Raw genomic sequence first — 16364 nt, forward strand, 5'->3', positions numbered from 1 at the left:
CTACCAGTGAGGAAATCTAGAATCCAGTTGCAGAGTGAAGAATTCAGGCCAAGGTCCACGAGTTTAGAAGCTAGTTTGATGGGGACTATAGTTTTGAAAGCTGAGCTATAGTCGATGAATAGCAGCCTTACATAGTTCCCACTGCTGCTGTCAATGTGCAATATATGTGCAATGTGCAAAATAAGGCTGTATATTTTACACTGTTCTGCAATTAGCCTATTAATATTATTGGGGAATTTCCATGTACATAACATGAAGATTTTTATTTTATGAATGATTTTATACAAAACAGCACTGTTTTTTAAATATATTTTTAAATATATAGTATTATATTATAAAACAGCGAAGGACACGTTTGTTTTATTTTATTATAATCTAGCACCTTTATTAGTTTTTTCTAATTATTTAATTACATACAATTTAAACATTTTTTTTCATTATATAATATATGTATTTTTCTATTGTTGATGTTTATGTTATCAGCGTTCATGTATTCATGGTAAACTGTTCGACCTATAAATGGTGCGCCCCCTGCTGTCAGTGCCGAGCAGCAGAGCAGAGCAGCTTGACCCGGAGGAGAAGCGCCGCATCGGCCATTTTGGGCTCAAAGGGGGCTTTTCTGTCACCACGTGAGGGCTGGGTTAGTTAGTCTGACACGGGCACTAAATCGAGCCGAGCGAGGACTCAGAGAACAAGGGGGTAAAACCCGGGGAAGACGCTGCCTCACTCAGCCGCACTCATTTCACATGTGCTGATAGAGAGAGAGAGAGAGAGTAAAGGATGCCGACAGTCACTCTGCCTCCCAAAGAAAACGCTCTGTTCAAGAGGATCCTGGTGAGTGCTAATAATTCAGTGCAACAACATCCATCTATCAAATAAAGCCTGCGGGCTACCGTCATGAGTGTGATTGAGAGCTGTTAATGCAGCACTTTTTTAGCGCGTGCAAAACTGAACGATAAAGAGTCACTTTCTGTCTAATGGAGGTTAGCTTTTAGCTGCTAGCTGTCAGTGTGTTGATGTAGCTTACATACAGACAAAAAGCTGTTGGAAAGAGACTGTCAGTGGTTGGATAGAAGCATGCGAGACTTGTAGTCTTTGTTTATTTGATTTTTATAAGGCATTAGCACTAACAGTTACGTTTATATGGTCAAGCTGCTCTGTTTTGAGGCTGAATGTTGCATGTCAGTAGCTGAAAGCAGTCTCTGGCCTGTTCATGCAGCAAATCACTTTTAAAGATCCTCTGAATATTTCTGTAAAAATTAGGGTTTTAGTCGAGTTTTGATTTAGTGAGCTTTCCGGAGTTGTTTGAGAAGAGAGGAAGAGATGAGCATGTGTTTCTGCCGAAGGAAACCCTGGAAGTTTAGTGATGCTCAACTTAAAAACTGCAAACACTCGACGAGTTTATTCACAGCTAATTCTAAGCTCAAAGCTAGTTCTTTTCACTATATGTAATCATTTAAACTGCTGACTTGATAATGGATTTTGACAGCTAACGTTAGTGCTCTTAAAACAAATGACTGCAATTGTGTTAGCTGCATTTTCTTGTTTCATAAGACTAGTTTGAACTGCTTTGCAAGGCTTTTCTGATTGCAGACCTTTAAATATATTAGATTTGGATGTGGGCACTAATTTGAGATGGGCATAAGTTGCTAGACTGTATGAGAATTGACACTGACAGCATAATGGGCTTTCAAACCACAAACTCAGCCAAAACTTTCACCGCTTGCATGCTGTCTGTTTTATAAGCAAAAAAAAAGCATCACTGTTTTTTGCACAAGGATGCATATAGCTGAGTGTTTTTTGTTTTGTTTTTGGCTATTTGGTTGTAGCCAAAATCAGTGACTTGCAATTGCTAGATTGGTGGAACTGATATGTATTTTTTTAGCTGATAAAATCCTATCAAGTGGTTTAGGATTTGTCATGCATTAGTAAAGATTGTAGTGTTTGTGTTGTGGTTTTGATATAACAAGCTTTGCATATGCAGTCTATTCCATGCATATGCAATGTTGAACTGCACTTATAACAAGGCAAGTCTACAAAAACCTTGATAACTGTCTGTTGATATGATGCACAAATGTTTTAAAGAGCATTTTATTCATTATCATTCTTAGTTCATTTGTCTAAAATGCAAAATACAAAACTTCAGAATTTTCACACAGAAGTAGTAATTTTTTATCATGTAAAATGTATACTATATATGAGCGTTTATGCTCATTTAGTACATCTGATCTGTATATGATCGATCACAATGTCATCATGAATCCACTGAATGATTTAGCTGAACTTTAAAGTTGTGGTCAATAGTGGTCGACCGATATATCGGCCGATATTTGGCATTTTTCAAATATTGGTATCGTCCGATAAGTTTTTCTGTTTGGCCGATGTGTTCAAGGCGGGACTTTTATTTTGACGGCACTGAGAATGACAGCGCCTGAGCACACAGTGCTCACATTCTCCCTCTTGTTCGCTGTCATCGTTAACAGTTCTGTCTTATACAGATAAAATTCTGTCTAATAATCAGATAGAACTGTTAAACAAAGGAATTAAAATGTATACAAAAAAGTATTATAACGATTTCTTTTATATTATTTGTAATAGAAAGGCAAACATTATAATACTTTCTCGTTTGCCGTCAGCGTTCAGCAAAAACGCGTTTATATCATTTAAACAAATCTTCGGACGGGACTAGTTTTACAGGGGGTCGGTAGAGAAATTTGTGTTTCACCACTTGGTGTACTTGGTGATTTTAATCCCGTCCGAATCTGCCACGTCTGTGTTTTTCTCACACAACCTCTGTAATAATTCCAGAGTAAATTACCTACTGTTTTTCAGCAAACTCAGTGATCCTCAGAGAAAACGAATCCCTTCCGAATGTGAATGTCTGTGATTGCTGGCGATTTTTTTTTTTTCATAACGCGTTTCCTTGTGTGTTTTGGCCAAAGTGAATTACCGTAGATGCTCTTACCGTGTGCATGTTTGATTTGCCTCCCAGCAAAGAAATAAAAAAATAGCTATAATAAAAGAGCCAGATCACGTAAACTGTTAAAGGGGTCATATGATGCTGAGTGAGCTGAGGCGGCGGGGTCGAGAACGGCAGTCCCGGCGAAGGAGCGGTGAAAACGGTGAAAGCCGATCCGGCGATCCACAGCACTAAGTTGATGTATTCCCTCAGCGACCAGCACGGATCAGCTCTAGGCATGACGAAGTGGATATCGTCCTCTTTTGGAAGACCAAACAAAGTAGTTTCGCTTTCACAACGAAGCACACAGCGTCTTCAAGACATGGCGGCAGCAGCAACAATACTACATTGAGAATAAAAGTTATGCCTTCTTTCTTTGCGTGAACATTTGGGCGGCGTTATGCAAATCTTCCCACATAGTGAGGTAGATATGTGGGGGCGTGTTCGAACGAGCCGTTTTAGGGGGGTGTGGCTGACTCTTAACTTTTATAAAGAATATCTCTTTGGATTTGAGACTTTAGTCTTTGCAAATTTACAGATCTTCTTTATGCACCAAGAGCTTGTAACACTCCAAAGAGAAAGGAAAAAATGAAATCGCATCATATGACCCCTTTAAGACTGGCTATTGTAATATCAGCATCAGGTAAGATTACTCGCGTTCATTTCTGCACTCAATTACATAATGTTTTAATTACATATGTACCTTTATGAAAATTAAACATGGGTTTACTACAAATAAATAAAAAATAGTTAAACTAAAGTAACCACACATTAACATGGTTTTGCTATACTAGCCATATAGCGTCACCGTGGTATTTGTAGTAAAACTGTGATTATACTAGGCATGGGCCGATTACCGGTTTCAAGGTATACCGCGATTTGAAAATTTAAAAATTAAATGAAAATTTTAATATATTTTGCTAATATTTTCCGTTATACCCAGCGTATGTGCTGTTTTTCATGTCTCCTCAAAGACTGAGTGTAGGAATCCCTCAGGTTGACTGCAGTGTAGAGAGTAACATGACCCTCCTCCTGTTGGTGTGAGCGAGCGGTCAGTCACGTGTGTGTGTAGGATGGCTGAACTTAAGGAGCAGATCACTCACTGTTCATGATGAACAAACTATTGGAAGAAAATCCTCAATATTGATTGAGGTTTATATGAATGTGTTTCTGAGGGGAACTGACTGTCTTCAGAAAAGTTTACGTGGTATTTTCTTTTAATCTCGTCTCTGTATAGTTCATATTAAAGCAGTGTTTCGGCACAGTGCTGCTTTGTGTACAGCGGTAACCAAGGAAACGCCGGAGCTGGTGTTCCATGAGCGCCACCTGCTGTCAGAGAGTGAATATGCGTTTCATTCAGAGCTTCTGCTGTTTTGTTTCATTCAGGCATGTAGTTTAATTTCACAAAGCTAGTCAGAACTATGGCTGGGTATCGAGTTCGATACTTTTTAGGCACCGACCGAATTGCCTCGATACCATCGAGTATCGAAAAACATCTTGTCGTTCGGTACCAAATTTCGATACCTAATGGGGGGAAATTTCATCAGCGTCAGTGAGCCAATAAGCCTGCAGCACTTGCTGGTGTTTTCGATTAGAAGAGGTGCAGTGCAGATCGATCATCCGCGAGAGCGATTCGAAAGCGCACGGAGCAGTCTGCTGTCTTTAGCTCTCGTGGTACTGTAATACCACCAGTATAGAGTAGCGCGGGAGCTGCGTGGAGTTCCGATCATATGCAGATGTCCGTTCATACTAACGTTACACAGACGATCGAAAGCGCGTGTTATGTGATCATTCATGCAAACTGTAGCATCATGCTACATAAGACAATAAATAAGATTTACATTTTGCTTTTTCTCAAAACTCACTTTAAACCACCATCGAGTGTTTGTAATAACTTCCGATTGCCGTCTAACAGGGCCGGATTTACGCATTGCTCAAGACATTGAACAAATAAATATAACAAACAATAGGGTAAAAAATGACAAACTATTTCCATGTCTTCCACCTTTTTTATGTAGGCTACGGAAATCAGGCTTTCTTTCTCACAGACGCACACACAGTGCACACATGCGGAGACACGAATAGAAACTTCTTGTCAGCACTGCACCACGAATTTATCAGTAAAATAGTTTCGCAGCTGAAAAGCTATATGACATTTCTCAGTAGCGAGGTTCATGAAGGAGTTTACCTTAAAGATTCGCTATTAGTAGACGCTGCTGCTGAGAGACGCATAGATGCAGGTATTCGCATGCACTTAATCTCTCTCTCTCCCTCTCTCTAATAACCGCGTTAGACTGCATAAACCTGCATATCAATGGCTCAAGCCTCTGTTATCAGCTCTAAAATTACGTTTTGTAATTTGCAACTGAAGTTTTGGGATGAGGTGCGTAAAAAAATTAGTTCAACCCACACGAGATTTCAGGACGGAAACATGTCAAATGTCTTGAAACAAATGATCTGAACAATGTCTTGATGTGTGGTTAGGACTCCAGGCCGTTAAAATAATTAGAGAAATAATGCACTCCCGGAGGTGGTTATGTGGCCACGACTATATGGTATGGTCTTTCTCAGTTCTCAAACAAATTAAGAACTATTCGATTTTTATTGACTGAACGCAAGCGCGTATTCCAATAGAAAACACTGTATTTTTTTTCTACGTCATGAAAATAGGCCGTCTAATGTGTGTTTTGGCCATGTAATGTTGCTGAAATTAAATATGTTATTACCTCTGAGTCAGAGCAGTGATCATGGAAGAGAGAACACAAGCAGACAGCGCTGGAAGCTGCTAATGCTCATCAGTAAATCAGTGGAAAATAAATAGAAATCATGATTCTGTCTGAGCTATTTATTTTCCACTGGTATTCGGCCAATCACAACGCACTGGATAGCTGGCCAATCACACCACACCTCTCTTTTTCAGACCGATGAGCAACAATTGTTGAGAAACAATAATGTACAGTATGTGGAAAATAATGTGTTTTTTTAACCTTAAACCGCGTAAACACATTTCATTACACCAAATACACAAAATAATGTTCTTTTTAGCAATATCATATGACCCCTTTAAATCATTTCTATATTCAAAATTGTATATTTAAAACATTAACCTCAACATGAATTTAATTGCACTCATGCGACCTCTGAGCCTCATTGAACGTCTGAAAATACACATACAAGCCTCTTTTGTGCCATCTCTGTAGCACAAATTTATTTCTTAAGTACTGATTTCATTTGATTGGTAACTTATTCTTATTCTACTTCTTATTCTACTTGTTTTAATTAGAAATGTTAAAAAGCTTATAAATATTGTTTTTTGAATTTAACATAAAATATGACATTTTAATAAAGTTAGAAAAATGCCATTACAAAGGTAAAAACAAAATTCCCTATAAATCACTTTAAGGAGTCAAATATCACCTGATAATGGGAAGGTTAATTTTTTATCAGAATTTATTACTGATTAGAAGGTGCTTCTAAATTTTTGACCGGGCTCTTTTTTTTTAAATTAGGAGCACAAGCGCTCCTAAAAAGAAAAGTAAGCATAGAGCCCTGCATTTAACACAGTTCTGAATTAGATTTTATTTTTTTACTTTAATATTAAACATTTGAAATTTAACACAACTGAATATTTTTATAGACATGTATTTTCAAAGAGCAACTTTTTTGTTCTGAAATCTTGGACTGCAAATATCCAGTTTTTAAAAATACAGCTTCAAGTTTTCAAGATGAAGAGGAAATTCAGAACATCAAAGTCAATATTCTAAAATTCAATACGCAGAAATTCAGATCGTAGAGAAAGTAGGTCAGAGGTAATCCGCAGGGAAGAACAGCAAAGACATTTGTAAAAAAATATGAACTGTCACAGTCGACTTAAAAGTGCATATACAAAATAGTAAACTATTAGAACGAACAAAGTGCATTCTGAAGAAAAAAACTAAACACTTTTATTTAAGTAATCCAAACACGGCACAAAGTGAATAAGTTCAAATAGAGCAAGAGCTTGTTACCGTTCACTGCCAAGAAATGAAAATTGTCATTAATTACTCACCCTTCATGTTGTTCCAAACATGTAAGGCCTTTGTTCATCTTCGGAACACAAATTAAGGTGTTTTTGATTAAATCCGAGAGCTTTCTGACCCTCCATAGACCGCAATGCAACTGAAATGTTCCCAGACCCAGAAACGTAGTAAGGACTCCGATAAAATAATCCATATGACATCAGTGGTTCAACCGTAATTTTATAAAGCTACGAGAATAGCGACAAAAATAACGACTTTATTCAACAATTCTTCTCCTCCGAGTCACCTTCTGCCTCCATTATGGAGAGTACCACAATGCATGCGTGTGATGCTGGTGACATAAAACATGCATAAGCTGCACCTTGTTTACGAGCAGAGGAAAGCATGCGTATGCGTCTTGGTACTCTCTATAATGGAGGAAATCAAAAATATCTTAATTTGTTTTGTGAAGATGAACGAAAGTCTTACAGGTTTGGAATGACATGGGGGTGAGTAATTAATGACGGAATTTTCATTTTTGGTTGAACTATCCTTTTGATGCCTTCAAGGACAACACCAAAATCCTCTGGTTCATCAGAAGCATGTTGTTTGAGAACGTAAATCCCAACAGTGCTGTCTTCAATGGCCTCATTGATGTAGGCTTCATTTATGCCCTGCACAAAACAAACAAATGTAGGTAAATGTATCAAAATAAGCCCTATTAACAAAGGTTTTTAATTATTTGTGATGTTGAAAATTTATTTGGAATGACCAAATTTATCCACCTTTTTCTTGTCGTAAAAATGGGCGCGGCCATTTGGAAAATATATGGGTCTGGCTTCCGGTTTCATCTGCGTCCACTCCGTCCAGCTATTTTTAGCTGAGCAAAACAGTTTGTTTTGCTGCTTGATATTGAAAGTTGGTGTGTCTTATCATATTATTTTAATGTATTATCTGAAATTATGAACACACTGGTTTGTAGTGAAAACAGTTTTACCGTTTACTGCACGTTATTATTCTCCTCGTTATTTACCTATAGCGGCTAATGAACCGGAAGTCTCACCCATAGGCTTACTTCCGCGTTGAAGAAAAAGGTGGATAATGCAACTGTATATTTTGAATTGTATAAATTAGTCACAAAAATAAAGATTTAGGGCTTTACCAGCAAAAGTAAATTTAAATACTTACCCATATAAAGCTTGTGTGTGCGCAAAGATGTACCTATAAAATATTTTTTTTATAATCAGTCAATAATTGAAAGACAACATACAAATTCACAAAGTAAAGATGAACAGACTTGTTTTAATGTTTTGTCATAGGGCAATGAAAACGAAAACAGACTAAATCTAATGTTCAGAACACTGCTTCATTTTTTTTATTAGAGACGGCGAATAAGCCAAATTAGCCAACTGACATGATAACGGCTTTTCCGCAGGGTGCATCCAAAAAGGTTCGGTTGGGGAGTTACAGTGGAAACGGCTCATGGCTGCAGCTTTCTCTCATAGCAGAAGCGTTTTGTGTAGTCGAGTCTGACTGGTTGTTAATAATCGGTTCAATAACAAGTTGAAACTGACGCGACTGCCACTAACAGAAAGACTATATTGTAAATTAACTATTTTATATTATATTTATATTTATTTAAAATATATTATAAATATTTTATCCGTGAAGAGATATGCTTCTGAAAGCCGGGTGAAAGCTTGCGAAATCGCACATGTTTTGCCTCTCTCTCTAAATATATCTCATTGAAAATGAGCTAGAAAAAAATGATCTAACATTAGACACTCGTGACTGGTGCGTCCCGTGTGGAAGGGCATTTCACACTGTCAGCAAGGTTTCAATGTCCAGACAAACTGTAGAAAATAAACACATTTACTTTTATGAAAAATACCTCCTTTTAAAAAGGCCTACTAACTGTTGGCCACCGGTTGTTGACGCCTAATGATAAACTAGCAGAGTGTTAAAGTGTTGGTAATTGACCATTGTAATTGTTATACACTACGAAAACTGTTATCTAGTGGAAATATCGCCTATTTGAAAACAAATATAAAACAGTTTGCTGAACTTTTCAGTAATTCGTTGTTCGTCTGAGATGAGGCGACTGCTGGCGCTCGATTCAATTTCTCCTTTTACGGCAGTTTTTTCATCCCTCTCAATGATGCAATACCGCCACCATCTGCTCCGGAGTGCCCCGGTTGTGTCAAAGCTCAATTAGATTGATTTCAGTTTTAGATTCAATCAGTTTCAATCAATGTGAGAGAAATGTGTACATACAACACTTAATATGAACAATTGAAATCTACTTGATTAAAGAATGTTCACAACAGAAATATAAATGAATTGTGTTGTAGATACACGTTTCATTTTTGTTATTTCAAAGACGTGCTACGTTCATTTTTTTTCCATTGTAGATGATCTCCGAAAAGTCAAACAAAGCCTTTTGGCCAATTAGTAGTTTTCTGGCGTGAGCGTGCGGTTTAAGGTTTACCTGATCATGACTTTCTTAAACATTTATGGTTTATATACTTATATGTTAGGTTAGCATTCTCAGCAATTCTAGAATATTGAATTTGATGTTCCAAATTTCCTCTTCATCTTGAAAACTTGAAGCTGTATTTTTAAAAACTGGATATTTGCAGTCTAAGATTTCAGAACAAAAAAAAAAATACTATTTGAAAACACGTCTATAAAACTGCCATAAAAATATTCATTTAAATTTCAAATGTTTAATATTCAAGTAAAAAAAATCCAATTCAGAACTGTTAAATGCCACATAATATTCAGTTTTATTAAATGACACTTGTCAATAATTCAAATTTACACAATAAAAATTAAATTAGTTTTGTCATTATAAGCTCCATACGCCTCCAGCAGCACAGGGGTGTTGGAATGTTCGTAAACAGTATACCGTCGCTCAGCCTTTTCGAACTTCTTTTTACCCCAAACAAAGAACGAAAACAAACTTCGTTTGAAGTATATCAGGGCCTTTAAAGATGGTAACTTCTCAGACGTCCCAATACCCGACAAATGTAGATTTAATCGATCTAATTTAATTTGCAAAAACAAACCCTGACCAGCAGCAACCTGATAAACATGTCTGTTGCTGTTTTCTGCGTCTGTCGGTGCAGCATGAATTGGCATGAAGTCGCTTAGGATAAAAGTGTTTGCCAAATGCATAAATGTAAATCTAAATGTAAATGGTTGGTTTGGAGTCTAAGAAACCATGGTTACCGTGTATAACGATTTTTGATGATGGTAAAGCTGAAGGACTGACCCCCTGTAGCTCTCATTACATTCATGAGCAATGTAAACAAAAAAAAATGCTCTTTGATGTTAAAGTGTGTAGTCATGTCATTATTAACTGGCAGGAGCTAATAGGGCTACGATAACCAACAAAACCTTGACCTCTTGGTCAGTATGATAGTCTGAGGAATTTAAGATCATCGTCCGAACGTGGATTCACGTTCAACGGATTCAACGTAATTCTCTGGCTTTTTAATGCCAGAGAATTAAAAGGACAGTCACACTAGATTTTGAGTTCAGTTCTCTTGCATTTATACATTTTGACCCTCAGTTCTGTACCATTAGTGTATCTGGTTTTATGAAATGTATCTTGAATATTGCCAGCCACATAAGAGTCCTTTTTTTTTATTCTTAAAGGGGTCATAGGATGCCCATTTTCAACAAGTTGATATGATTCTTTAGGGTCTTAATGAAAAGTCTGTAACACAGTTTGGTTAAAATTTCTCAATGGTAGTGTAAAAAACCACAGACAGGCATCTGAGATCGGCTCGATTTGAGAAAGGGGTAAAGATTTTAGTAGATTAACAAAAAACCACTGGGTGGATTTTTATCATTTTAGGGTGGTTGTGTACACACACTGCCAACACACATTTCAGTTCAAACAACTTGTAAAAGTGCATGCAGCATTATATGACCCCTTTAAAGGGGTCCTATTATGCTCTTTTACAAAGTCTTGATTTTGTTTTGGGGGTGTACTAGAACATGCTCTCATGCTTGGTGTTTCGAAAAACGCATTATTTTTCACATAATTTACATTATTAAAATATCTTTCTCCCCATCCTGGCACAAACAGCTTGATTAGTTCCGGCTTTGATGAAGGTCCGCCTTCCGAAAAACAAAATGTGTTGTGATTGGTTGGATGTCCCAGTGCGTTGTGCTTGGCGAACAGCTTAGACAGTGTTTCATTACTGCGCAGCATCGCGTCACATCTTTAAAATTAGAATACTTTATTTTTTATGAGTGTAGGCACACCGGCGGCGCCGTTCGGCGTCTGTCCGCGGCGCCCAGCTACGTCGTGTTATACTTGTAAGAATTGTTCTAGACATGCCGAAAATTTGACGCTACAGCACAGCAGCTCTTCTTCTTCGGTTTCTCTGATGCACTAACTCTGCAGCAGCACTTCTTCATCATCTCGTCAGATGCAGTCACTCAACCAAGCGTTCTAACCACAACCGCGCCCCTCCCCACCCCCCAACCATTCGAATTTCTGTAGGCGAGAATTATTTGTAATGATATTCCAATGAGCCGCTTTGTGATATCACAAAGCCAGGAAAACAAACGCTGTAGTCTAAACGAGCCTTTCTTTGTAGTTCTTGAAAAAGGATTTTTAAAAAACAAAATATCTCCCTTTGGAGTGGACTTTGAGATTTGTAATTTTCTAGATATTTTTTATGCCCAAACATACACACTACACACTGACTAAAATTTAAAAAGTGAAAACGCATAATAGGACCCCTTTTACTAAAACTGTTTAATTAAAATTGTTAATTGAAATATACCTAAAATAAAATATAGGCTAAACATTAGATTAAAAAAATAAAATAAAATTTCCTGAAACTGTAGTAAATATTAGAGATCCACAATATAATTTTTTTCCAACAAGATTTCAGTGCTTTTATTGTCGCCCGATAAATATCTAAAAACATTTGTGTAATAATGTGTATTTTGACCTTTGAATTTGTATGCGTTTACACATGACTTAGCCTATATTTTAACAGTATCGAAATCGCTCACAGAGTAAGTACGTTCACAGAGCCGACATACAATTAAAGAAAAATGCTTAAATACCTGAAGAAATATCAGTAAAACCGATTATTGGCCAATCTCTGATAATATTATATATATATATATATATAAACAATTGAAACTAAAATTAAAATTAGAACTGAAAATATAACTAAAGCTAATTCAAAATATAAAAAATGCTTAAATATTACTTAATTATTACTAAAATAACACTGATAGGAATCTTATATTGACGTCATCATGAAATTAAGTTACTTAACTTAATATTCCTTAATGTTCCTGATCTTATTTGGCAAAAATAAATCCTTGCATGTTATTTCAAAGAAAAAAACATTTGTCTTTCATCAAAATATAACAACATGCTTTGCTTCTGAAATTTCCTCTGTCTTATATTTGAATATTTTGTTTCAATATCTGACGTGTAACATCATAATTTGCATCTTTATAATAATCTATTTGACAAGCTTAAAATGATTAATCTTTTAAGAGAAGCTAGATCGTTTGAAGTTTCATGGGAAGCTGGAGTATGTAGGTGGTGTACATTAACATTTTGAATTCATTGTTCTATTGTACTAAGCCACTAACACAGTTGTTAGCATCTGAAATAATATCATATTGTTAAAATCTGCTGGGGCTGCTGTCCTAATAGTTTCCAAAGCCTCTGTTTTTAAGGTTGTGGTATACAAGATGGCCTGAATTGATCTTAAGTCACAGATTCAGTAGTGCTGTACTGAATGTGGAAGAGCAGATTTCAGATTTGCTGACAGAATGAGGTGATGTTAGTGATCTCACCACCTGCTGGCTTGAGCAGAGGCCTGTGTAATAAAGAGGAAACAGAAGCTGCTTCAAATAGAACGGCTCAGAGTAAATTACCATCATTTACAGAGGAGACAATGTGAGCGTGTGTGTATCAGCACACACTCACACAAGGTTAGCCTGCCATGGATTGTTTTTAGAAAGCACTAACCATAAGAAAAGATGGTACTGCCAAGGATCTGCATGTGCAGTTTTATTTAGGAGAACCTTAAGTTAAAATAAAACATTTATTATAAAAATGGGATTTTCTTCTGTAGAGGATTGCATCCATTGCTTTTATTTTTATCAGGGCATTTAATTGTGAAATTGAATATGCCTAGAAAAGTGTTATCAGCTGTTTCTTTTTAGTAGCACTTACTTTTCTAGCCTTAGGTTGCTTGCAACTATCCAAACTTTTTTGAGACTTTTTTGATGTTGCTGCCATCATGTTCAAAATTACCTTATTTTTTTCCTTTAAATTGTACAATTCATCAATTTAAACATTTGATGTTTTCTTCTTTTGATATGTTGTATTGTGAATATAATATGGGTTTATGAGATTTGCAAATCATTGCATTCTGTTTTTACATTTTACACAGCATCCCACATGTTACACAGCGTACTTTAATAGTAACAACGCTGGCCGAGATTACTTTTTTCTTTTTTTTTTGTTTATTTTGTTTTCTATTAATGTTTTTTCTCTCATATGTCCTCAGAGATGTTATGAACACAAGCAGTACAGAAATGGGCTGAAATTCTGCAAACAGATTCTCTCCAATCCAAAGTTCTCTGAACATGGAGGTAAGAACCCTGCTTGGAAGTGTTCATGACGTACAACTACACTCCTATTTCAATTTAATGTGAATAACATGGACCCAAATTGAAATGAATTAACATATTCAAAGTAGGCCTGGGCGATAAAACGGTATTGATATTTTTAGCTATATCGCCCAGCCCCAATTCTAAGCAATATTCACTCAAACTAGAGATTGACCGATATATCGATTTCTCGATATTTAAGCATTTTCCCATAATCGGATATTGGTTTTGTTAAAATCGGATTTACCAATAAATGCCGCCATCTTGTGGGTGTTTTGAGAATTGCGCGCAGGATCGCCATTGTAGCGTGTCTGAGGGGAAACGAGACGACAACAACAACGTCGTGCAGGTACTTGATTTGCTGTAGTTAGTAAACTTTATTTAACATTACAAATTAGATGCATTACATAAATGCCTGATATGTTTTTTTATGCAGCTTGGCTCTAAGAAATAGAGACCAACTCACGGAGTCATGTAAAATAATCCGTCAAGTCCTGTCCCAATAAAGACGTAACTTTGCCTGAATTAAATAATATGCAGCCATGAATGAGCGAATGTTGGATATAAAAGCGCTGAATTGATTCTCTCTCTGTTGTCTATGCTCATCGTTAGTATCGTGAAGTCGGAGTCACGTAGATAATCCGTCAAGATCCTCTCCCAATAAAGACGTAACTTTGCATGAGTTAAATAGGCTAATACAGCCATAAATGAGCGCATGTTGGAAATAAAAGCGCTTAATTTAATTCTCTCTGTGTTGTATATTTGCTCATCATTAGTCTCGTGAAGCCGCTTTCATATTGCTGTTCACTCACCGGGTTGATGCGGTTGATGCTCAGGAAATGCTCCAGCACAGCCACCGCATGAAACTTTTAACAAGATTCATTTGTTTAAAACACCCTAAATTGTATTAACATTTACTATATAACCATTATTTTGCTAATAAACATCAAAATAAATACAACTCATTATTTATTATCTCCGCGCGCGATCACAGTTTTAGTGTAGTTCTGTGTAACTGCATAGATAAACCGTGCTGTCAGCAGGCATTTCATAATCTAGAAGGACAAAAACATTATTAATAATTCTGATATAACATTCCAATTGAGAAATGCAATAAAAACAATGTTTTGTTTGTTATATTCCAATAATCCAGAGAATATTATTCAGTGAATTAACATTATTCAGTGAATTATTCTTGACTCTGTAGCTATTAAACGGCTTATAAACCTACTAAAACTGTAGTTTAAAATGAAGTTGATATGACTCCTGTCCTTTATTTATTTTCTCCATTTAAAAAAAAAACATTAGACATTCTACATTTATTTAGCTTATTATTAATATTAGTGTTGTTGCTGTTGATGCTTTTTATAAATAAAATGTTTTTTTGTTGTTGTTGTAATATGAAGATTAAATTTAACATGAAAGATTGCTAATTTGAACACTTAAAAAAAGAAAAAAGAAAAGAGGACTGAAAAGAGGAAAAACCAAAGTGAAGTATGTTCTTACTTCACTCAGTCATTTATTTACTTTATAACAGTAAATAAAGATTGGTTCTGCATATCGGTTATCGGGCACATAAATATGTATCTGTATCGGTTATAAATTCATTCATGACCTCTAGACTGGACTATTGTAATGCACTGCTAGGTGGTTGTCCTGCATCTTCAATAAAAAATCAATATCGGTCGATCACTAACTCAAACATATTCATATCCATTGACAACTGTTAGGAAAATTAGTGACTGGGCAGAATTACTTCTGCCCAGGTTATAAAAATAGCCAAATATCAGTTTGGCATGTTAACACTACATGCATATTCATATAGTTTTAGACTGCAGTGATATAATCAAGGTTACTAGAAATTGTGTTGTCTTTAAAGGGGTCATATGATGCTGCTAAAAAGAACATTATTTTGTGTATTTGGTGTAATGAAATGTGTTTATGCGGTTTAAAGTAAAAAAAAAACACATTATTTTCCACATACTGTACATTATTGTTTCTCCTCTATGCCGCGCCTTTTTGAAACGCGTCGATTTTTTCAATGCTCATCGGTCTGAAAAGCGAGATGTGCTGTGATTGGCCAGCTATCCAGTGCGTTGTGATTGGCCGAATACCTCAAGCGTGAGACGGAAATGTTACGCCCCTCACCATACTGCTGATGCCGTGTCCCGGCCGGAGCGACGAGATAAAAACATTAAAACCTATTACAAACGAGGCATTTGTTGCATCCAGTGGGGACATAATTACTGATAATAATGACTTATACTGTCTTTTTATGCATTGCGTTGCATTGCATGGCACCGCGTAAACATAAAACCCTCTCTGCATTTGTGATCAGAGAAATGACAAACAACAAGCTTTAAATTATTATGTGAGTCAGAACTGCCGGCATTTTAGTCTAACGTTACTCTCCCAGGATCAATAAACAGTCCTCCATTCCTCCATATGGACACATCTGGATATTTGGGTTAAACTGTTCTGGAACAGTGTTGTAAATACAACTTAACCACTGATTTGTAGTCGTGTCCTCTTCCGTGAGCGGAAGCCCCGGCTTAGTGTGAGCTGAGGCCGGGCTAGAGTGAGCATAGGCGGCGGGGTCGAGAACGGCGCGGCCGGCGGATCCGATGAAGGAGCGGCAAGCACATGTGACGACCCCAGGCTTCGTCCACGGTGAAAGCCGATCCGGCGATCCACAGTGCAAAGTTGATGTATTCCCTCAGCGACCAGCACGGATCAGCTGTAGG

The 16364-nt window shown here is 36.7% G+C and overlaps 1 protein-coding gene across 1 annotated transcript in view; it reads left to right on the forward strand.

Moving 5' to 3' along the window:
• The first annotated feature begins 557 nt into the window (after positions 1-557).
• The window catches only part of naa15b (N-alpha-acetyltransferase 15, NatA auxiliary subunit b), a 29028-nt gene continuing 13221 nt past the window's right edge, over positions 558-16364 (forward strand). Inside the window, exons 1-2 of the mRNA XM_016233939.1 lie at positions 558-834; positions 13518-13602. Of these exons, the coding sequence (XP_016089425.1) occupies positions 781-834; positions 13518-13602 (139 nt within the window). The 5' untranslated portion in view covers positions 558-780. The remainder of the gene's footprint in view (positions 835-13517; positions 13603-16364) is intronic.

The sequence above is a fragment of the Sinocyclocheilus grahami genome, unplaced genomic scaffold (genome assembly GCF_001515645.1).
Source record: "Sinocyclocheilus grahami isolate Dianchi unplaced genomic scaffold, SAMN03320097.WGS_v1.1 scaffold17.1, whole genome shotgun sequence".
Taxonomy (NCBI): domain Eukaryota; kingdom Metazoa; phylum Chordata; class Actinopteri; order Cypriniformes; family Cyprinidae; genus Sinocyclocheilus; species Sinocyclocheilus grahami.